General features: G+C 44.5%; 1 protein-coding gene across 1 annotated transcript in view; it reads right to left on the bottom strand.

The window, feature by feature from the left end:
- PARD3B (par-3 family cell polarity regulator beta) overlaps nucleotides 1-23,018 on the bottom strand; it is a 2,182,026-nt gene that overhangs the window by 1,250,844 nt on the left and 908,164 nt on the right. The window contains exon 6 of the mRNA XM_078680290.1: nucleotides 15,047-15,133. Within this exon, the coding sequence (XP_078536416.1) occupies nucleotides 15,047-15,133 (87 nt within the window). The remainder of the gene's footprint in view (nucleotides 1-15,046; nucleotides 15,134-23,018) is intronic.

Here is a 23,018-nt window from a genome sequence, read left to right as displayed (position 1 = left end):
ACCTTTGCAGTTTGACTATCTGTAACCTCATCCAACAAACCCTACTGCCGGCTTATTTTGAATATAATGAAAGAATTTTCACTTGTGAGTGTGTCTCTTATGTTACAAGGAGAAACATTTCTGAGATAATTGGAACGTGTGGTCCTGCCATTAGAGCCGCACTAACTGTATGAAGGAGCACCGAAAGTGCCTGGCACGTTGTGGATCACACTGGAGGATATGTATGTATGTGTATGTATGTATGTATGTATGTATATATATATATATATATATATATTCTTTTTTTCCCTCAACTTAAAGACGTATACAGTAGCTCCCTTTGCAAAAACGGTAACACTGGCTATAAAGAGCAATACCAGTTGGTGCTGACATTGCATTTGGAGGATACTTGGCAAAAGTTACTCCTTTTAGAAACTTTGGTGAAAAGAATCTGATCGCAGAGATCCCGGGGTTTGAGCTACAGTATTATATCAAACAAGGCAGACGCACGCATCAATGCACTGCGGCGACAATATTAAGTCCCTTCCACTTGGTGTGTTCTAGCTGTGACAGAAAGTGGTTCAAGCTACACTACACATTTTTAATATGTCTCCTCTTCCTTCAGGTCTTTATTTGAAAGGTTAATAACTACTGCACCGCTCAGACATGGCAGACAAGCGGGGCTGTTTTGACTGTCTGCGCCTAAACCGCCAACGAGGTCTATTTTGGAAGAGTCCCAAGTGCTCTCGTTTCGCATTTACAGGAGAACAGGAATCTCCAGCTGAGACAAAATACAGCTTCCAAAACCATCTTACACACTTTCACAATCACTAGCAGGTCTCAAAGGTTACAAAGAAAATGTTCTTTTTGCAAGGCAAACAGGCATGATTTTGTTTCCGCAAACATAGATCTACCAACATATATTTAGATGTCTGCCAGAATTTGTAGTAAAGAAACATGCTTAATTTTGGAGTTTTAGAAGGTATAGCTGGAGTCTAATCCATAACACTCTAGCATATATTACAGTATCATTTCATTAATAGACCGTGGATCTGGGTGAGGATAATGAACCGTATGATTTTAATATAATACTCATCAAAAGTTTGCCACAGTAGATGAGTTTGGTAGAGTGTCTTGAGGAGGGCATGCTGAAGGTAATCCTGAGCTTGGGCTCAAGGGTCCCTGGCCTTGAGCTTCTGCTGACAGATGTACTGTGCGGGGGCTGAACCCAGGTTCCTGGTCCAAAAGATGTGTCAGCTGTTGTAAGGAGCCTGGGTGATTGATTCACAACATCCAGCGTACTGTACAAAACGAAATGCACTTAATCGTGGCTTCCCCTTAGAACCACTGGCATTTCTCTTAAATCAACAGGGCGAACAGCTTCATCAGCATTTAACAAGGGTGGGAAGGATTTACCCAGGTTATACTCATCACCATGTTATTTAAGAAAAGTGAAATCATCATCATGGAGGTAAAAAATGTACATGCGTGTATGGGAATATCACACGAGAACTCTTCACCCAGTGCTTCAAATATCTACAAGCACAAACAGTAAATATGTCAACCTTTGACAGACAAAGACAACACTACCTCAAATATGTTCACCAAGCATACACTTATTTTCCACACTTCTCAACTGAGCTGCAGGTGGAATATTTTCAGAAGAATGTAGTTTGAGGGTTGGAAAATACCAAAAGCTCCATATTGTTTGTACAAAAAAACACAGAAAAGGGGAAACTTGTTTAACAGAATGCATGTGTGAGAACATATCTAACAGGCACGAAACCTTAATCTCCCCACATCACGTCTTCTGTCACACTTCGCTTCAGTCCACATTTTGGTCTCCTGACATTGGATGTTACAGTACCTAGTGTGCTACATATTGACATATGTAGGTGTCAACAGCAAGTGTTATAGGGATATCACAGACAACGACAGCAAAGCCAGAGTGGCCTTTGGTGTCACTTGGAACCTTGCGAGACAAAAAGGTCCTTCTTTGATTACTAGTGGTATTCGTTTGGGCTGATTCTTTTGTTTTGTCCGTGGGAAACAGACATTTTCCTTGCATTAGGTTTTCAAACAAAGAGATATTCAGAATCATTTAAGGGTAACCATAATATCAGTTAAGGTTATCCCAATCAGTTTTGGATCTTTACGCGATTTGTATTATATTTGTGAAGCATTCATTAAAAACAAATGCACCCCTATAACCAGGTGTCACAGGACTTAATTTGCATGTGGAAAAAGAAGGTAACACCCCTGCGTGTAGATAATGCAACCCAAAACTGTAAAACTGTTTCCTCCACCCAGTGCCACACTACAGCAAAGGACTCGAGGGGGAGAATCTCACACAACCCTTTTCCATAGCTCTTGCTCTCTGGAAGATCACATTGCCTTCTCCCTTGTCCTCAGGTACACCAAGTGTGTCACTTTAAAGCAACACTTTTGAGCGCTTGCATGATCCCTTGGGATTATAGACGCCTCCCACTGAGCCCAGAAGAAAAAATAAAAAACCTTCAGTGATAAAAGAAAAATTATAGTGATGGGAATAGTGGCTCAGTGTACTAACGCGTCCACTGCAGGGGCCTGTGTTCAACCTCATGGTCACAGGTTCATATCCCGGCAGGTCCACTCAGTCTTTCATCCATCTGAGGTCGATAAAATGAGTATCATTGAGTTGCGTAACAATAAACATCTGTTACTCAGCTCCAAAATACCTACGGGTGAACGTGCGCTTTACAAATACACATGTTATGTTATGCTGAGCAAAACTACAAGTCCCAGCGCCTGCGCGCTGCACTCGGGACTGCAAAGCAAGATGGACGGTTCTCCGCGCAGCGGACGCGATCAGCGGGCGCGCCTCTGTCGCGCCGAAGTCAAGCCTAAGTCCTGCCCGTCTGCGCCCGTCCGTGCCAGACCGGGCCACGTGGCCACTAACCCTGATGCCGGTGCAATCACCTCTGCCCTACCAGGTACATTCATATCCTACACGTCTGAGGACCTGTTGTCCCATAGACAGGCGTTGAATATGCATTGTTCTGTATGCTCCCCTCCCCATCAGGGGTTTCGCTGTAAGAACTGCTGTTTCTCCTTGGGAAGGATGCGCAGATGTAAAAGGAGGAATCGCCCCCTTTCACAGGGCCCAACGGTTGCCACTAAAACCTCTTCTATTCCACCTAAACTACATTTCTGGAGCATTAATTGTCGTTCTCTTCCCAAACATCAAAATCATATCTATGATTTTCTGGTCGATGAGAATCCTGATGCCATTTTCCTAACGGAAACATGGCTCCAGGCAAGCTCAGGACCGGATATTGCCTTTGCCATTCCCTCTGGCTACGCCATGGTACATAGAGATAGAGATATAGGCAGGGGTGGCGGCATTGCTATAATATTTAAATCAACTTACAACTGTAAATTTGAGGCTTTCCCGCTTCAGAGATGTGAGGCTGCTTTATTTAAATTAGCCATTAATGCCCAGATGACTCTATCTGGTCTACTGATATATCACCCCCCCGGGAATTCCATCTCCTGGGTAACGACCTTTTCTGAAACCATCGCCCCACTGGTCTTGAAAGCCGCCAACTTTACTATTCTAGGTGACCTGAATTTGCATCTGGAAGATCTCCTATGTTCAACCAGTAAAACTCTTTTGGCTGACCTAGAAGCGCTTTGTAATTCTGGACCTACTCAACAGGCAGGGCATTTATTGGATCCTGTTTTATCCAATCTTATGTTCGATTGCGAACCAGCTGCTCGTCCTTTGGAATGGTCGGATCATATGGCTGTTAAATTCTCACTTCCTTGCTTTAGGAAGATAACATCTGACGTTGATTCTGGGGATAAATCACGTTGTTGGGATACACTTTTATTACAGAATTTAATAAGCATCTAAGCCTTACCTCACCTACCGACAATCCATGTTTCCTGACATCAGAAGCAGCAGTCGTTGACTGGCTGACTTCTGCTGTGAATAAACTTGTTCCCCTTACGCCCCTGTATGCCCTGCCATATCGTCACCCTGCAGCCTGGTTTTCAGATAGTTTGAAAACCGCTAAGTCTAGATGCAAGGCACTTGAGAGACAATGGAGACGCTCCTATTCGCCCTCCCGTAAGATGGCTTATAAAGTAGCTCTCAGAGACTACCATAAACAATGTAAGATCGCAAGAGCTACTCATATTACTAATACCATTTCACACGCCCAGAATTGTCCTCGCACCTTATTTTCAGTGGTAAAAAAACTAACAGGAGCTGACTCTAATCCTGCCCCTCCAGCTCTGAATGAGGAGCAGTGCAACTCAGTAGCTGACTATTTCATCACTAAGGTATGAAAATCTATGACTCGCTGGGCATTTGCCCTTTGAACACAGACTTACATTCTCCTCTGGTGCCCCCTGGACCTGTTCCAGACTGTCAACTACCCATGACAATTACACTTTCTGAGTGGCTGCCTTTTGATGATGCCTCCTTTGCCAATTGCCTTAAGAGCATTAATTCTGGATCGCCCTGTGACCCCCTCCCAGCAAAATTTTTTAAACAACTTGACTTAAACTCTCGCCGTGTATTGATGAAACTCCTAAACACCTCATTGAGAGAATCATGTGTTCCACAGAAGTGGAAACACGCAATGGTAGTTCCCCTGCTGAAAAAAGCAGGTGTGGATACTTCAAATCTATCCAACTATAGGCCTATTTCACTGCTGCCTATCTTCTCCAAAATTTTAGAGAGGCACATCAACTCCCAACTATCACATTTAGTGGAGAGCTCGGGCTACCTGCATCCATCTCAATCTGGGTTCAGGGCCCACTACTCCACAGAAACCATTCTTTTGGGAGTTACTGAGAATTTGAGACACAGTGTCGATCGCGGGGAGACATCGGCACTCATCCTGTTGGATTTAAGCGCAGCTTTCGATACTGTGTCTCATTCCATTCTTCTCTCATCCCTTCAATCCTTGGGAGTTGGGGGTCCGGCCCTTACTTGGATAGCCTCTTTTCTGAGAGGGCGCACCTTCCAGGTTTTCTCGGCTAAAGCATCATCTAAAATCTGTGCATCGGCGTACGGCGTGCCCCAGGGGTCTATCCTTAGTCCATTACTTTTTAACATCTATATTAGACCCCTGGCCACTATTGTGGAAGGAGCTGGCTTAACGTTATTCTCGTACGCCGATGACACACAAATTATTTTTACTCTATCTGGAGGGGAAGGCAGCAATGTCTCTGCTCTTAAATTAGGGCTGTCTCAGGTGGCCGATTGGATGAAGGCAAACTTCCTGAGGCTGAACGGTGATAAGACCGAGATTGTAATCCTGGGTAAAGACAAAGATCTCTGGGGCCCACAACATTGGCCCGAGAGTATGGGTCCTACTCCCAAGCCTGTGGCTCAGGTTCGCAACCTCGGTTTCTTAATCGATGAGAAACTTACGATGCGACAACAGGCTGTCAAAGTGGCTGCCATTTGTTTTGCCACCCTCAAATGGCTCCAAAAAATCCTGTGGATGCTTCCGATAACATCACGCCTGGACTACAGGAATGTCCTGTACCTTGGCGCTGATCTGACCATGTTGAGAAAACTCCAGGTGGCCCAAAACGCGGCCGCACGGCTGCTACGCAATGTTCCCCGGAAAGCATCGGCACTCCCTGCCCTTCGCGATTTGCACTGGCTAGAAATTAAAAATAGAATCAAGTTTAAGGCTTTATGTTATATTTTTAAGATTAAACAGGGCTCTGCCCCCAAATACCTACAAAGTCTTATTCATGCCTATACTCCTAGCTGTACCCTTAGATCTGCAGGTAAGGGAGACTTTGTCGTTCCTAGATTTAGGCTGGTGAAGATGGGCGGCCGCTCCTTTTCGCACCTGGCCACTAAAACGTGGAATGCCTTGCCTGTGAGTCTGAAGTTGGAAACTGACTTTGTTAAGTTCCGCAAGGGATTAAAAACTTGGCTTTTTCAGCAATATGTCCTTTCAGTAACACTGATTCTCCGAACAGCCGTCCCTTCTTTAAGTCTTGTAGTTTTTCTTCTCCAGTCTTTCCCTTGGCGCCGGAAAACCCATTGCGGGTAGCTGTGCGCCTTATAAGTTTAAATAAATAAATAAATAAATAAATAAAATGTTGGTATAGTAACCTATGTCATTAGAGTTTCCCTCACTCCATTAATAGCAAATACCTATTCAGTAATGCCTCTCTCAGCGAGTAGTTTCTGGGCCTGGCACATATACAGCGCTCCCCACAGGTCTGTCCAGACTTGCAGGAAGCACAGAAGGCAGGTGGAGATGGTAAAGTATCAATTAAACATAAACAAACACCTGGATCTAAACTAGAGTAGAATATTCCATTTAAAGGGCAATTTCCCTCACCCACCATAGTTGGCATGTTTCATCATCTGGAACCTCCTCGCACTGCGATACCTAGTCCAGGGTATGCCAGTTTTATTGATCACAGTCTTTCATTCATGCTCTGGTTACCTCACCACTCTTAGCTCATTATAAGGGTATTTACTATATCTCTAAAAAACATCCGCTGTGCTCCTCACTCTAGCGAGGGGGTTATAGCCTGCCATGTGACTAGGTATAATGGGGCGAGGAGGTTTCCGATGACGAGCATACCACCTATGATGGATGAGGGAAATTGTCCTTTCAAGGGAATATTCTGCTCCAGCTACGTAATATTGAACCACTCTTTCTTTCCAGTTTAGACACAGGTGTGTGTTTGTGTTTAGTTATTAGTGCACTGTGAAGTCAACCCCGGCTAATCTTTAAATCTCCTCTGGCGCTCCAATGAGGGCAATGGACCCCCGTACTGGAGGGGAGATTCCTCAGGGTGTGGTTTAGGCCTACCCTATGAGTAAGAAGGCTGTTTTGGAGCAAGAATGTGGCCATGGCTCTCATGATACCTACTAACAATCCTGCGGTTGCATTTGCAGTAGTGAAACTCATCAGCTGGGGGTTGAAGGGAAGGGTCACCAAGAAGGTGTCACAGAAATCCATGCTGAGAGTTCCAACAGAGGTACGGGCCAATTAATGTGAAAAATCTTGTTGGTGATTTTCAACATGTTTTATTGAAGCTAATGAACCAAATATTTTTTTTAATTATGTATTCCAATTTAAATAAAAGTAGACGTGAAATTACTACAGTTGTGCTTAGTGCAGAAGAACATTGCTGCTCTCTGTAGAAGCATTTCACCACAAATTCATGACAAAAGTAGTGTGCATATTGCAGTATTCTACTAAAGTCTGATTTATCCAGGGCTTCAGGTCTTCTTTTAAGGTGACATGTGCACCTGCACTTCCACCGGGCAGTGAGTAGAGATTAGTAGAGAGATGCAATCCTGCACTCCCTTCTCCAACCCTGGAACTACCTCTGAATAGGAGTTGGACTGCAGTTGTAGGTGGATGAAGAAAATGCACGTGTCACTACTTAAAAGGGACAGTACTATTTAGAATGCAGTAGTAAAATCGGGGAAACCCCAGGCGCATCTGCATACATTTACAGAACAGCAGGATGAGCAGTGGCAATATATCTTTAAAACTGATCTATTGAAATAGAATGACTGGCAGTACAATAATTCGTTCATCATTCAGTCCACTGGCAGTGAGTCCTCTATTTCTATGAAAGATAATGGAAGTAAGAGAGGGGTTATTACTCTCCCTCACTACCTGGGAGCAGTAAAGTGCATGAAAGAGTGAACAACATGATTATTCTTGCATTTGTCCATGCCTTAATAATAGGTGCCTAAAAATCATTCAGACATTTTGCAGCAGGGTCCTACATCCTTTGGTAAAGGCAAGCGATCTTAGCAAAGCCAAGTTAAGCGGGTGTGGGAGAAGGTGGTGCGATTAGCAAAAAAGTGTCAGAACATAAACTGCACACTTAGAACGTGAAAGGAAGGCTTGCGCGCCGACCGAGATGGCGGCGTAGCTCCGAGGCTCTGGCGTCGTCCTCCGCCTTTTGCCGACATCTGGAAGGATTTCACTCGGCTTGGGCACTTAAAAGACTCGCCTCATCATCGGAATGTGAGGAGAGCCTAGCGCCTTCACTGCAACTTGAAATTCCGCAGTTTTCCCTGCAAGAGCTGCCGCGGACCGGACCTCCCGGTCCCTGCCGCCATTTTGTGCGCTCGGTGCGCACTTTCCTGACGAAATGCCGGCGGAGGTTTCCAATGCAGAACTTTCCCCGTGAGGCATGAAATGAGCTTTCAGATGTTTTTCTTCATAAGGTGAGCGCAGCACTTTCGTCCGTTTCTATTTTTGAGCGCTTTTTCACCATTTTCACAGCGCGTCTTTCTGTGGTGCTTCTCCAGCCACCATTACATGGATTATCTTGCTTTTCTGTTGGGACTGACTTTGCCTCAACTGATATTCCTGATCTACTTCTGTTATGGCAGTTGACTTTCTCTCAGGCTCTCTTCATTCTCCTGTATGATCTATAAACTGTTTCTGGTGGCTGCTACAATTGGTACTAACGCTTGGATATCAGCATGAAGATTACTGTATTCTCAATGACATTTTTCTACGCCTGTGTGCAGCGCCTCACCTATTTTTCGTAATCTGGATATTTCTTTTTTTTTTTCTTTTTTTTTTTCCTTGAGGTATGATTTACTATCTCTCATACATATGCATTATTGGTTTCCTTACCATCACTTGTTGGCTGTAACTCCGACTTGGTGAGTCCAGCGTCATACTGGCATTTGCTTCGCACTGCCCCTACCAATTTTCTGTTGTATCCCTCACATGGCTCTCACTCTTTGGCTGCGTTGAGTTGCCCGTTAGAGAGGGATTATTTCTATGTCTTTTTGACTTTTGCCAATCCTGAAGCTTCATATCCTGTCTAAGGAGTTTCACGCTTTTAGTATTTTTCCTTGCTCTTTCATGGGAAGGCTCCGTAATTTGAAACTTTCAGCGTCCACTAAAAACACTACTTGCTCTGATTCTGACTCCTCTCCTCAAGATATGGAAGACGGTGCTCTGTCAAAACCCACTACAATGCATGGCGCTATTCCCAAGACTCATACCAATGGTAAAAATCCATCGACACTAGTGGCTTCTAAGCGACTCAAAAAAGACCCCCTTCTCCAGAGGGGCCATCTTCTTCCTCTTCCATGGACCTAATTTTAGAGGAACTTCGTGCTCTTAAACCTTTTATGGAAACAACTACGAAAACCCTACAAGCAATGAAGGATAAATGGTCCTCCATTGATTCTCGTGTTCTCATCCTGGAGCAGTCAACAGAATCTCTTCAAACCTCTTGCTCGCATATACCTTCAATGCAGGCCGAGATTCAAGTGCTTAAGAGGCAGGCCGAGGATTTAGAAAACAGGAATCGTCGTAATAACCTTCGTTTATATGGACTTCCTGAGCTAACAGAAGGGCCCAACCCTGCTACCTTTTTCCAAACTTTCCTTTCAAAGATTCTAGATGCTCCTACATTGGCCTCGGTCAATCCAAAGAGCTCATCGTCTTGGTCCTAAAGCTTCCAACAAACCTAGAGGAGTCATCATGTTGTTTTTACAATACACTGACCTCCTACAGGTTCTCTCAGCTGCCAAACTTAAGAAGCAAATTGTTTGGGAGGGCCATCGTCTTTACTTGTCTCAGGATGTCTCTAAAGTCACTGCAGACCGGCGGAAGAAGTTTTTGGACTTACGTCTGCAATTGCGAGCCCTCAATGCTAGATACGGTCTTCTCCACCCATGCCTCTTCGAGGTCACTTATAAAGACAAGACTACCACGTATGAAGATCCTGCGGTATTACTAGCATTTCTGCGACAACATGGGGCTGATGCTATGGACGTTTCCAGACATGTCTGAATGTTTTGGATGGTTTCCTGATTATGCTGTTGCTGTTCTCCTCTCCTTGTTTCCATTTTTATTGATTATTGTCTCACTCGCTCATAATTCTATTTCTTGTTGTTTGGTTCTGCATGCCTCTTGCCTTCTTGTTATCTCATTAACCTTCCCTTTTTCTTTCTTTCTACCCTTTTCACAGATGCTCCCACTCATTTTGTCATCCCGAGTATCATATGTGTTTTATTTTCCTGTCTTTTGGAGCTGTGGAGTTGGAGGTTGATGCCTGTCCTCGATGTTGCTGCCGTAGTCTCCCGGCGTCACCACCCCCGTCTCGTCTTTGCGTTTTTGTTTTTTGTAAGTATGTTACTTCAGTCATCTGTCCCAGACCTGTACTGTCTTTTTTCTCTCTATCTGTTTCTATCGCTATTCTTTTCTTTCTTTTTCCTTTTCTTTTTCTGTCTCTTCCCCTTTTATCCTTCTACCACCTTCTTTCTTATCTCTTCTTTCTGGTTCAGTATTTTTTCCCCTTTCTTCTTTCCTCTCTTTCTCCCTCTTCTACTCTTCCTCCTTCTCTTATTTTCTCCTCTTTTTCCTCAACAATGATTTTGCATTTTTCCTTGTTTTTCTTTTTCTTCGCATTTAGCGAGCATGTTACCGCTGGTTGTTTTCTTTTGCCGTTCCATTCCGTGTTAAAACTTGGAATGTTAAAGGATTAAATAATCCAATTAAAAGGCAACGGGTGTTATCACACTTAGCCAGACTTAAAACGGATGTTGCCCTCCTCCAGGAGTCTCATCTCTCGGAGGCAGAGGCCTTAAAGCTTAAACGTTGTTGGGTGGGTCATGTTTTTTGCTCACCAACTGTTGACAAGAAAAATGGTGTTTTGATTTTGTTACACAAAAAGTTAAATATTTCTTCATTTTCTCATGAATGTGATGTTTATGGCCGTTGGGTTATTGTCAAAGTGCTTATAGATAATATTCCTCTTATTCTTTTTAATGTGTATGCTCCTACCAGAATTGATAAATCCTTTTGGCCCTCTGTTTCTGACAAACTAGTCTCCCTCTCTGGTGATTACATTCTTTTTGGTGGTGATTGCAATCAAATTATGGACCCCTTCCTTGACCGTCAATCAAAAGTCAAGTTTGTACCGTCTAGAATGCACTCTCAATTTATCAAAACTACTCAGAATAACGCTTTAGTTGATATCTGGAGACTTTGTAATCCTGACCTCAGAGAGTATAGATTTTTCTCCCCTCCCCACCAATCCCAATCCCGTATTGATCATATTTTCCTCAGTAAATCTCTGTCCCAACATGCCGTACGTTCCGAAATTGGCTCCATTTTAATTTCGGATCACGCCCCTGTCCTAGCTGACATGTATCTCCTTCCCTTCTCTCCCCACTCCGGCGGATGGAGATTCAACAACATCTTACTCCTTGACCCCATTTTTTGTTCGGAATTTTCTACCTTTGCCTCTGAATTCTTCCTTCTTAATCAAACCCCTGACTCTTCCTTTGTTATGGTTTGGGACTCCTTCAAAGCAGCCTCTAGGGGTTTTATCATTAATTTTGTAGCTCGAGGGAAAAGACTCAAAGAGGCCAAATCGGCTCAAATCCTTACTGACATTAAACGCTTAGAACTCGCATATCACTCTTCCAAATCGGAAGCTTCTCTTAAAGTACTTATTGATGCCAAAATTTCCTTCAACAAATTCACGACCGATGCTGCTTCCAACCTCCTATTAAAATGTAATTCTCGTTATTATGGTGGTAGAAACAAAATGGGGAAACTTCTTGCTAACTACTTAAAAATTAGGAAGGAACGTACCTAAATTGAATCTAACAAAACTTCCTCCGGTGAATCTCGTTTTAAAGATAAGGATATTCTTCACGAGTTTGTCGATTTTTACAAAACCCTCTATACTCCGGAACACGTCCCAACTTCAACAGACCTTCTTTCTTACTTCCACTCCCTTCCTTCCTTCTCCTCCAGCGTCCCATGTTGATTTTACTTCCTTGGACTTAGACATTTCACTTTCTGAACTTTCCCACGCTGTTTCTAAACTGTGTCATGGTAAAGCTCCTGGTCCTGATGGATTCACTATCGAATTTTATAGTCATTTTGCTTCTCTTCTCCTACCAAAGCTCTTACTCTTATTCCAATCTTTTCTTGCCTCCGGTTCCTCGAGTGGTTCCTTTCAACAGGCCTTAATTTGCTTAATCCCTAAGGAAGACAAGGATCATTCCTTATGCAAGAATTATCGCCCGATCTCTCTGGTTAATACCGACTATAAGATACTAGCTAAGATTTTAGCTCTGCGAATGGATCCCCTCCTGCCTGATCTACTCGGCCCTGAGCAATCGGGTTTTATCAAGGGCCGTCTCTCCTCATATAATTCTCGAGTCTTCTTTAATATTCTTAGCAGAGCTTCTTCTTTGGATCTTCCTTTCGCCGCTATCTTCCTAGATGCGGAGAAAGCTTTCAACAGGATTGGATGGGACTTTATGTTCCAGGCTCTCCTTTGGACTGGCTTCCCTCCCAAATTAATTTCTATTATCTCATTACTATATTCAAACCCCAAAGCTTCCATTTTTGTTAACGGTATGACCTCAGACTATTTCTCTCTTCACAGAGGTGTTCGCCAGGGTTGCCCATTATCCCCTTTATTATTTGTTTTAGCCTTAGAACCCTTTCTTACCAAAATTCGTCAAGATGATACGATATCTGGTTTTCACTTTGGCTCTCATCAGGTTAAACTTTCGGTATACGCTGATGACATCCTTTTTTACTGCCTCAACCCTCTCTCCTCTCTTCCTTCTTTTCTTCAGCAAGTTTCTTCCTTTTCTGCCGTATCTGGTTACAGCCTAAACGCGGATAAATGTGAAATCCTCCCTTTGAATCCTCTTTGTCAGAAACATCTTTTTTCCCAATCTGGCTTCTCCTGGCAACCGTCTAAGATTAAATATCTAGGTGTTTGGTTTGCTCCTCTCTTATCCGACACTCTCAAATTTAATTTTGATTATATTTCTAAGAAGATGGAAGCAGCTATTACACGTTGGCACCCACTCTTTCTGTCCTGGTGGGGTCGTCTCAATTCTATAAAAATGATGCTTTCTCCTCTTCTTCTTTATACTATTTCTATGATACCACTGCGCATTCCGATTTCTTACTTTAAAAAAATTGACTCTTTATTATTAAAATTCCTATGGAACGGTAAACGTCCTCGTATAGCTCTTGCCTCTTTACGAAGGGATAAGGCTCAGGCTGGTGTTCGTTTTCCCGACTTTAGAGAATATCATCGAGCTTTTTCTCTCAAACAATCAATTCGCTGGCTCTCCACTGATCTTCCTTTTCATCCTCCCATTTGGCTAAACATGGAATCCTCCTCTATTTCTCCTTTCGAGTTTCATTAAATTTTATCCTTTACATCCAACCTAATTTGCCTTCATACTCCCATCATCTCTCATTCTCATAAACTTCTTCGTCCTTTCTTATCTTCGTCTTATCCTTCCCTTTCTTCCACCCATGCACAGCCTATCTGCTGTAACTCACAACTTAAGATGCGCAACCGTACCTTTTATTGGAAAACCTGGCATTCTTGTGGTTTACGTTGGATCTCTCAACTTCTTTCTGACAATACTCCTCTTTCCTTCTCAGAACTTCAATCTTCATTCTCTTTACCTTCTAGAGCTAGATTACAATATGATTTGCTTTATCATGCCCTCACTCTTTACCTCCAATCATTACCATCTTCCAACGACATTCCTCCAGCTCACAAATCTACTTCCTCACTATTGGACTCCTCTCCCTCTGCGTCTTCCCTTTATAACTCTTTCGATATACGACTGATAGATCAAAAACCAAAATCGAACTCGCATGGGAATCTGATCTCTCTCAAGATTGGTCGGTTCTTCTATGGGACAACATTTGGGCTAAACTTCATAAGACCTCTAGAGCTGCTTATTCCACCCAAACTCTTAATTTTATTTACAATAGAATTTTATTTACTCCTCTTGCTTTATCACATTTTTCCCCAGACACTCCTCCTACTTGTTGATCTTGTCCCTGTCCCTCTGTGGATCTAAAACACATGTTGTTTGACTGCCCCCATGTTTCCAAGTTTTGGCATTTAGTTTGGACTCAAATACAAAGAATCTTCCAATTTCAGGTCCCCTTCTCCCCCTCTCTTATTTTTCTAGGTTCTCTTTCCCCAGATCTCCCTCAATCTCAACATCACTACTTACTCCTTGACCTTTTGATAGCTGTTGCTTTCAACACGATTACGTCCAATTGGAAACAAGCTGCACATATTACCTATCACTCCTGGTGGAATGCAGTCTGTTTTCATCATCGTTTAGACACTAACTATGTCTCCCCCATCTCCCTAGCAATTAAACGAGACCTTATTTGGCTTCCTTTGGTGAATTATCTCTCCTCCTCTGCTCCCGTAGTCACCCCACTAGCTCCTGATTCAGTTGAGGTACGCAAACCACCTTGATTTCCCTATTGCCTTTTTCTTCAATTTTATTATACAATGTTATTCTAATATGTATCTGCTTTTTACTTCTTTTTTTTAATTTGTTTCTATAAGTTATCATGCTTGCTGTACATGCCTTTTATGCGATTTTCTTATATTAATTATTTCTCTTTTGTAAATTTCATATTTGCTACTGTCCTCCCCTTATGATGTATATTATTGCCTTATCCTGTTTCATCCCTTTCCTCCCCTTTCCCCTCTATGGCCTTTTATTTCTTCAATAAATCAAACTTTAAAAAAAAAGAACGTGAAAGGAAGAAATGTGTTGTTTTATATGTAATTCAATGAATGGATCATGTTTTACCAGTTTCCTATGATTCTATTTGAAACTGTAAAGTTGTATTTGTAGTCGTTTGTGTTAAAATACTGAAATGTCATATTTATATAAAATAGCTATGCCCCTAAGACAACCACATTTGTGGCATGGCAACACACATTCTGTGCCACGCTCCTTCATTTAAGGGCCCTCCCATCAGCTGGGCAGTATGTTGTTCCGTCAGCCTCATGACAAAAATGGTGAGTGCTGGCATTTATTTTTCTGCATACTGAGCAGTGGGTTAACCAAATTCAAAAATTATAGAACAAACATTCTACGACGATGGAGCTTAACGGAGGACATTTGCATAATTGAGACGTGTGCTGTAGCTGTGTAGATGTCAAGGGCCAAAGTTGCAGAACCCTAGCATGGGACACAGTGGCTTTCTCTGGTGCATTCCCACTAGGAGGGTCTTCACATTACCTTCCACTGAGAGATGAGTAGTAGGGCACCACGTGGATCCCTAGTGGTCCGCCTTCCCCAGCAATCTTTACTGTTTTTGTAAGACTTCTGGGAACGAGAAAAAGAAAAAATATATATCAGACAACTTTAATTGCAGCTAGGCTTAAAGAGCATTTTTATCACCTGAAATATTCTTTGAGCATAGGATACAAAGAGTAGTAACACACTCGGCAACCACACATCTCTGGACATTTCACGCGCATTCATCCGAGTGTCTTAATTGGCCGAGGCAAGGAAGCGGAATTAAGGTTGCGCTCCACCTAATGATGAAATGTTAAGACTTTTGCATTTTTAAACATATTCATTTTAACTGTGAAAGAGCGGGGGGAGTGACTGACCTGCGATCACCCACCATAAGGGACCAGCAAGTGCTGTGTTTTACGTTGCCATTGCCTACTTAACAACCTCTGCGGAAACCGGTTCCACTATCATTAGGGGCGGATCTTCGGCTATGGCGGAGGAGCGTCACCCCACTGCTTTTAAGCAGTGCACCACAAATTAAAGGATACATAGAATGATAATATAATTTTATGTTTCCTGCTGTTTGGAGGTGGGCGGGGCTGCTCTGTTCTCTACCCTGGGCAGAGGAGGAGTGGTTTGCTCACTCCTAAGTGCGCAATGACTGTTTGGTCGGCCCTCTCGGGCCGCCTAAACCAGTCATGCGCACTTTATCCATTCGCCATGCCCGCTGCATTATAGCAGCGTGAAGAACAAGCCCAGGTCCCCATTCCCTGGTTGAGCGTCGAACCAGGATGCTCAAAACCAATCACAACGCTGCACTGCAGCGTTGTGATTCGTCGGGGTAGCCGGGCTGTGCCTCCTGTGCCTAGGTCTGACGAGGAGAGCAGGAGCAGAGACTTAGGGTCCTACACGCCAAGCGAAGTGTTTTTATTACATATTTTTTAATTGCGCTCCGTTTAACCCCCCCTTTCAGGATCCCCCACGCGAACCACCCCACATGCACGCACCCGCCCCGCCACCAGCGAACTATGCCGGCACCCACTGACTGGCATACTTTGTATATCTATCCAAGCTGCTGTACACCTATTGTTGTGTGCGATTACCCGCCTGACTCTTTAGTAAATATTTTCTTATAAACATTATTAGTTTTTAAGGTACAAATGGGAAACCTCCCAGTGTTTGTTGAAATGGATATGCTTATATGATCTGTACATATATGTAAGAAAACATGTATGCAGCCGACCAACAGCGTCCAATTCTCTATGTGTTTCAAGACAATTATCAAACAATTCAGCGAAGACATCACTGACTTCATCAATCCACATGCCCTCGCCTCCGAGAACTACATTCTACTAGGAGACATCAACTTCCACCTGGAAAAGAAGAATGACAGCAACACCACCACCCTTCTTGACAACCTGGCCAATCTCGGCCTCAAACAACTTGTTGACACCCCCACCTATTTAGCCGGACATACGCTCGACCCAATCTTCACCTCCAGCAAACACATCACCTTTGATCACACCACTGCTCTCCATTGGACGGACCACAGTTGTGTTCACTTCAGCTACAAAACCACCTCGACCCACAACCCCCCACAACCTATTCCCCGAAGAAAATGGAACAAAATCACCACCGACCAACTCCTCACATCGCTCAACCCAAACCCACCCGCCCTCTCTTCGGACCCAAACCAAGCGGCCATCAAATTCAAACAATGGATCACTCACAGCGCTGACGAATTAGCACCCTTGAAAAACCATCACACCAAACAAAACAGCAAAAAGGCCCCCTGGTTCAACAATGACCTTAAAAAATCCAAGAAGCAATGCCGTACTCTCGAAAAAACATGGAGAAAAAACCCAACCACTGACAACATGACCACCCTCAAGGCAGCCACCCGCAAACACCACCAGCTGATTCGATCCACCAAGAAATCAGCATTCAAGAACCGACTCGACAACAACGCCCATAACAGCAAGGAACTTTTCAACATCGTCAAAGAATTCACCAACCCCACCGCAGCCTCAAACGACATCACTCCCTCCCAAGACCTCTGCGATTCATTATCCTCCTTCTTCTACAACAAAATTGCAGACATACATAACACTTTCGAAAACAGTTCCAACGAACAATCCTCTCCACCCCACTCAGAACCCAAACCGCCCTCTAACAACCTCAGCACCTGGAACCCAATCACCACTGAAGACACCATCCGCCTTATGAACTCCATCCATTCTGGCTCGCCAACCGACCCATGCCCCCACCACATCTTCAACAAAGCTGACTCCATCATCGCACCCCATCTCCGTGATATCATCAACTGCTCCTTCAACTCTGCTACCTTCCCAGAAAGCTGGAAACATGCCGAAGTCAGCGCCCTCCTGAAGAAACCAACTGCTGACCCCTCCGAACTTAAAAACTACCGCCCCATATCCCTTCTCCCATTCCCGGCCAAAGTCATTGAGAAAGCCGTCAATAACCAACTCGCCACCTTCCTCGAATCCAACAACTCTCTCGATCCCTCACAGTCCGGCTTTTGAGCCAAACACAGCACCGAAACCGCCCTCATCGCAGCAACAGACGACATCCGAACACTACTGGACAACGGAGAAACAGTGGCCCTCATTCTTCTCGACCTCTCCGTCGCCTTCGACACTGTCTGTCACAGCACCCTCATACAACGCCTCAGCAACATCGGGATAAAAGAAAAAGCCTTGGACTGGATCATCTCGTTCCTAGCTGGAAGAACTCAGAAAGTCCAACTTCCCCCGTTCAAATCAGAAGCCACCGAAGTCATCTGCGGTGTACCACAAGGATCATCACTCAGTCCCACCCTCTTCAACGTTTACATGAGTCCACTCGCCTCCATCGCGCGTCAACACAACCTTAACATCATCTCCTACGCTGACGACACACAGCTGATCCTTTCCCTCACCAAAGACGCCAACACCGCCAAAAGGAATCTTCACGAAGGCATCAAAGAAGTAGCCGTATGGATGAAAAACAGCCGCCTAAAACTTAACTCAGACAAAACGGAAGTGCTCATCCTAGGCTCATCCCCCTCTGCCTGGGACGACTCATGGTGGCCTTCGGATCTGGGCTCAGCACCCATACCCACAGACCACGCACGTAACCTTGGCTTCATCCTTGACTCCTCACTCTCGATGACCAAACAAGTCAACGCCGTCTCATCCTCCTGCTTCAACGTACTTCGTATGCTCAAAAAAATCTTCCATTGGATCCCCGCCGAAACAAGAAAGACTGTCACCCACGCACTGGTTACGAGTGGACTTGACTACGGAAACACCCTCTACACCGGAATTACAGCCAAATCACTGAAAAAACTCCAACGCATCCAAAACGCATCAGCGAGACTCATTTTGGACATCCCTCGCCAAGACCACATTACCGACCACCTGAAAGACCTCCACTGGCTTCCCGTCAACAAGAGAATAACATTCCGTCTCCTCACCCACGCACACAAGGCCCTCTACAAACTAGGGCCCGAATGCCTCAACACTCGACTATCCTTCTACACACCCACCCGCCAACTAAGATCCTCCAATCAAGGCCTCGCCGCAGTTCCGCGTATCCAAAGATCCACGATGGCGGCCAAGACCTGGAACTCACTCCCCACTCACCTCCGCCTTACACAGAACCACATCTTCTTCAGAAAAGAACTTAAAACCTGGCTATTCGATAAATAATAATCCCCCTCCCCCCCCCAAGCGCCTTGAGACCCTCTGGGTGAGTAGTGCGCTATATAAATTCCTGAACTTGAACTTGAACATCATTCAGAAGGTTCGGATTTGGTATGACTTTAGGGCCAGAGGGGATCCCTCCATATTTGGGGATTCTATACCTTACTTACATTTTCTATTTTATTTTTAAGAGTCCCCGATTTCACCGCATTCTAAGCCGTAGCCCATCACATACTAAAGGAAGTGACCATGACAGCTTCCAGCCCTGCAGCAAAGTCAGATGTCTCGTCAATAAGAGATGCAAGATTAATTTGTTGGTTAAGTGCTTAATTTGTGCAGATGGTCAATGGGTTAGTGCATGCCTGGATCTGGACTTCTTCTCCAGTATGTACTGAATCAAAGACCAGCAGGAGTCATGTACCACCAAAAGAACACTTTGAAAGCATTTTTGTGAAATTCGGTTTCTCTACCATCCATATTTAGAGCAAGAAGATTCTAAAATGTCTCTGTCCAGGTCAATTGACAATTTCTATCTGTGGAAGGTAAAGTGGTTATGCCTCCTAGAGCTCTTGCATGTTTCCTGTGCGAATCAGAGCTTAAAAGGAGAGATTGACTCGGTCTACTTTTCTCCAAATCCAAAGCAAATTCCACTTTATTGAGTGAAAGTCCTGAGGGACATGGAAAAAGACCACACAAAACCATTCCTTAAGCCCATGTAAACAGGCAATCGGATGTTGTAAATGTGCCTGTAGAGTACATATACCTTTCAGTAGCATGCAGGGGGTAGCCAGCAGAAATCTAATGTGCTTTACAGATTATGCATTGAGAGTGTCATAAAATGCAGAAAGTGCTTTGATGTAGAGTTGAGAGGTTTACTATGCCACGGTGCTGGATAAAAGGGCTCAGTAAAGCAACAGGAGTCCACACACACACTCGTAAAGAGTACAACACCACAGCATTGATTAGTGAGACATCCGGTCCACAATGAACCCAATAAGGTACAGTGAGTACAAACACACATGGCGACAGTGACCTTTGCATACAGAGATACCGAGTTAGTATGGTCTTTGTCTATAATGCTTCATACAACCCCCAAGAGGAGCTGAATTGACCTCACATCACAGCAACCAGGTGAACCCACTTAAGCACACTCATTCACCAGCACACAAGATCCAAGGAAATTAATAGCAGTAAAGACAGAACCAAAACTTAAGAAACTGAAATAGCTCAATCATATTTTACAGCAATCCTTCTGATGGTGAGCAGCTGAAGGGGGTCTGGGAGCTTCAAATGGTAATGACTTCAGCATGTGTACCTAAAGTGTCATGTAGAAAGTTATACATTACCCGGGATCAGGTTTTATGCATCAAGAGGACTGAAGGAGGCATGGGCCAGCAGCAGACTGCAGATACTGAGTGTTCGTACTTGAGTGCTTTCATGAACGTGCCGTAAACGTGAAGGGCAGCGATTACCATTTGGAACATCCATTGTTGACACCATGGGTATCACGAAAACTTGACTTTGGCGCCGTAGACCGCGCCTTTGCTCGTGCAATCCGTAGCTTGGACATTGAAATGGCAGACTGCCAGAGTGCTACAAACGTGCCCTCACTGTTGTATCCAGTGCAGTAGCCATTGGGAGTGTCAAACGTCATGTGGTGGAAAACGTCATTGAAATTCGCAGCGTTAAATGAAACGTCATTGTTATGGTACCAGCATTTATAATGCACACTTCTACAGTTTGTGTGGGGGGGATGTCATACATAACGTCATCAGTGTCATGAATTAATGCTTTATTGGTGGTGTCAGATGTGATGTAGGTGAGGTCATAAATGATAGCATTTTTTTTACCTTAATGTTTAGTGTGTATCGCTCACAAAACTGACCTCAATTGCTTCTAGGTGCTCAAGTATGTACTCTGTATATATATAGTAAAAGAGGTTTCAATTGATTATTGGCAATCTGCTTGATTTCGGTTACATAAACTTGCCATTGGCGAGGAACGGCATGCATTAAGAAGGGTCAGGTTATGGTCACTGTGGTCAGGACCCAGTCTGTGTGTACTATGGATGAATGGCCCCGGATACCATGAGAGAGTTCAGTTAGCGCGTGCAAGGCATCTTAGACAGCAACAATCAGCAGCATACTTGGTGGATGAATGTAGGGGGTTAGAACAGGTGTGCCTTGAGTTTGTTTTTAACTGCATCATCAATTGGACATGGTGGAGTTCCCTGTGTAGACTGTTTCAGAGTTGTGAGGCTCTCACTGACAAACGTTGGTCAGCCTATTTTGGCATTTGGTTTTGGAGGTGACCAGGAGACACTCTTCTGCGAAGTATAAGTTTAGTTTCGGACTGTATTGACTGTATTGTCCTTTTGCATGCATGTGGGTCTTGCGGCCTCAGGGTATATGAAAGTGAGCAAGATAATCTTTTACAGTCAGACAGTTCATGCTTTTCAGGTGGAACGCCAGATGTTCGTGGGTTTTTAGACAAAAGATGTGTCTTCATGCTTCATTGTGCACCAATGTAGCCTTTAATTTGGTTGGCTAGTAGCCTTAAGCACCAGGCGTTACCATAATTTGAGTTAACCAGAATCATCACTATCATTGGGAAAATGAGAGTAGGTTGAAAGGCAGGGTTTTACATAAGAGTTTGAATTGGTGGAAAGAACCTTTTACTGCTGCTTCTATTTTCAGTTCAGGCTCTCGTGAGCATTTAATAACACTCTGAGCTTACGTACTTAGGTTTTGATAGGAATAGTGTAGCATTCACCCAAATATGACTCCGTACTAAAAGAAGTGAATACCAAAGAAGTATTTATTCAGGATACAAAATCCTGTGACCTCAGCCACAGCCTCTCGAACTCTTGTCGCCTTCAGAGTGTCCCCGGCGCTCGCCTTGGAATGCTGGTCGCGGTGACATTCTAAATGATGTCACCGCGAGCAGCACCATCACACGCAGAGGCGCCGGGGGGGAAACAGAAGAGGGAGATACCACACATCCCCCTTCCCTGCAGAAATTGTAAAACATTAGATAAAACAATGAGCAGGAAACAGAAACAGGAAAACACTTGCAATAGGCAGAATGGCAACAGTCACATCATTACATATTGGTCAAAGTGCCTGGGAGGCCTTGTCACTCTCGTGTTGGGCCTGTGGCCTGGGTGAGGGACACACGACGGCCTCCTGATGGCGCAACCACCATCCTGTCTTGGACCACTCTCCCCCTCCCTTGCACCTTCAGTGACATCTACTGGGGGGTGGTGCCTAACCACTCTCCCTAGGTTCCATATTTTCCCTTCTTGAGTTTTGACCGCATTCTTGAAGAGTTTGGTGATTTTGGTGGGGCTGCTGTACTCTGACCAGCTTGCCTTCCCTGTGGGAGCTTTGATTTTGATATTGTCGCCTACTCTGAACTCAACCTCCCGCGTGGCCTTACGTTGGTCGTAACTTTCTTTCCTCACTTTCATGGCCTGTTCTTGTTTCCTCAGACTATCCTTTTCCCTGGTATGGTCCGACCACCCCTTGTGCCACCCCATCCACCCTGGGGTAAGTTTAGTGTTGGGTGTCCTTGCACGGAGCAATTCGAACGGGGTGACGCCCGTCGTCTGATGCAGCGTGAATCTGTATGCCTCTAGCCGCCTCCACACCTCTTCTTTCCAACTTATGCCGCTGGCTTTGGCCAGCTGGATGCTTTCCTTGATGGTTTTGTTAAAACGTTCGACCATGCCATTGGTTTCCGGGTGATACAATGCGCAACGCTTGTGTCTGATGCCTCTTTCTCCTAGGAAGTCTTCCATCTCTTTCGAGCATAATTGCACACCGTTGTCAGTGAGGATATTGCTGGGAAGCCCCTCTCGGATAAACACTTCCTGTAAGAAGCTAATGACAGTCTTTGTCGTGACTTCACTGACAAGTTTTATCTCTGGCCACCGAGAATACAAGTCTACAAGCACCAAGATGTAAGGTGTCCGCAGCTCCCCAGACAACGGGCCTACGATGTCTAACGCCAACTCGTCCCAGGGTCCTGACGGAATCGGCCTACACACCATGGGTGGCGTCTGTTGCCTCAGGACCTTGTCGCTATTGCAACACGGGATGCACTCCCTGATTCTCCTTTCGGTGACCAGGTCCATGTTCGGCCACCAGTAGCTCTCCCTGAGTCTTTGCTTGGTTTTGGTGATGCCCAGGTGCCCTTCATGAGCTATCTCGATCAGGTTGCCTCTCACTGTAGCTGGCGGCACGAGCCTGGTTCCCCTGAACAGACAC

The sequence above is a fragment of the Lissotriton helveticus genome, chromosome 3_1, assembly GCF_964261635.1.
Source record: "Lissotriton helveticus chromosome 3_1, aLisHel1.1, whole genome shotgun sequence".
Lineage (NCBI taxonomy): Eukaryota > Metazoa > Chordata > Amphibia > Caudata > Salamandridae > Lissotriton > Lissotriton helveticus.
The sequence above is the reverse complement of the archived record's forward strand: the minus strand, read 5'-3'. Positions and strand labels throughout refer to the sequence as shown.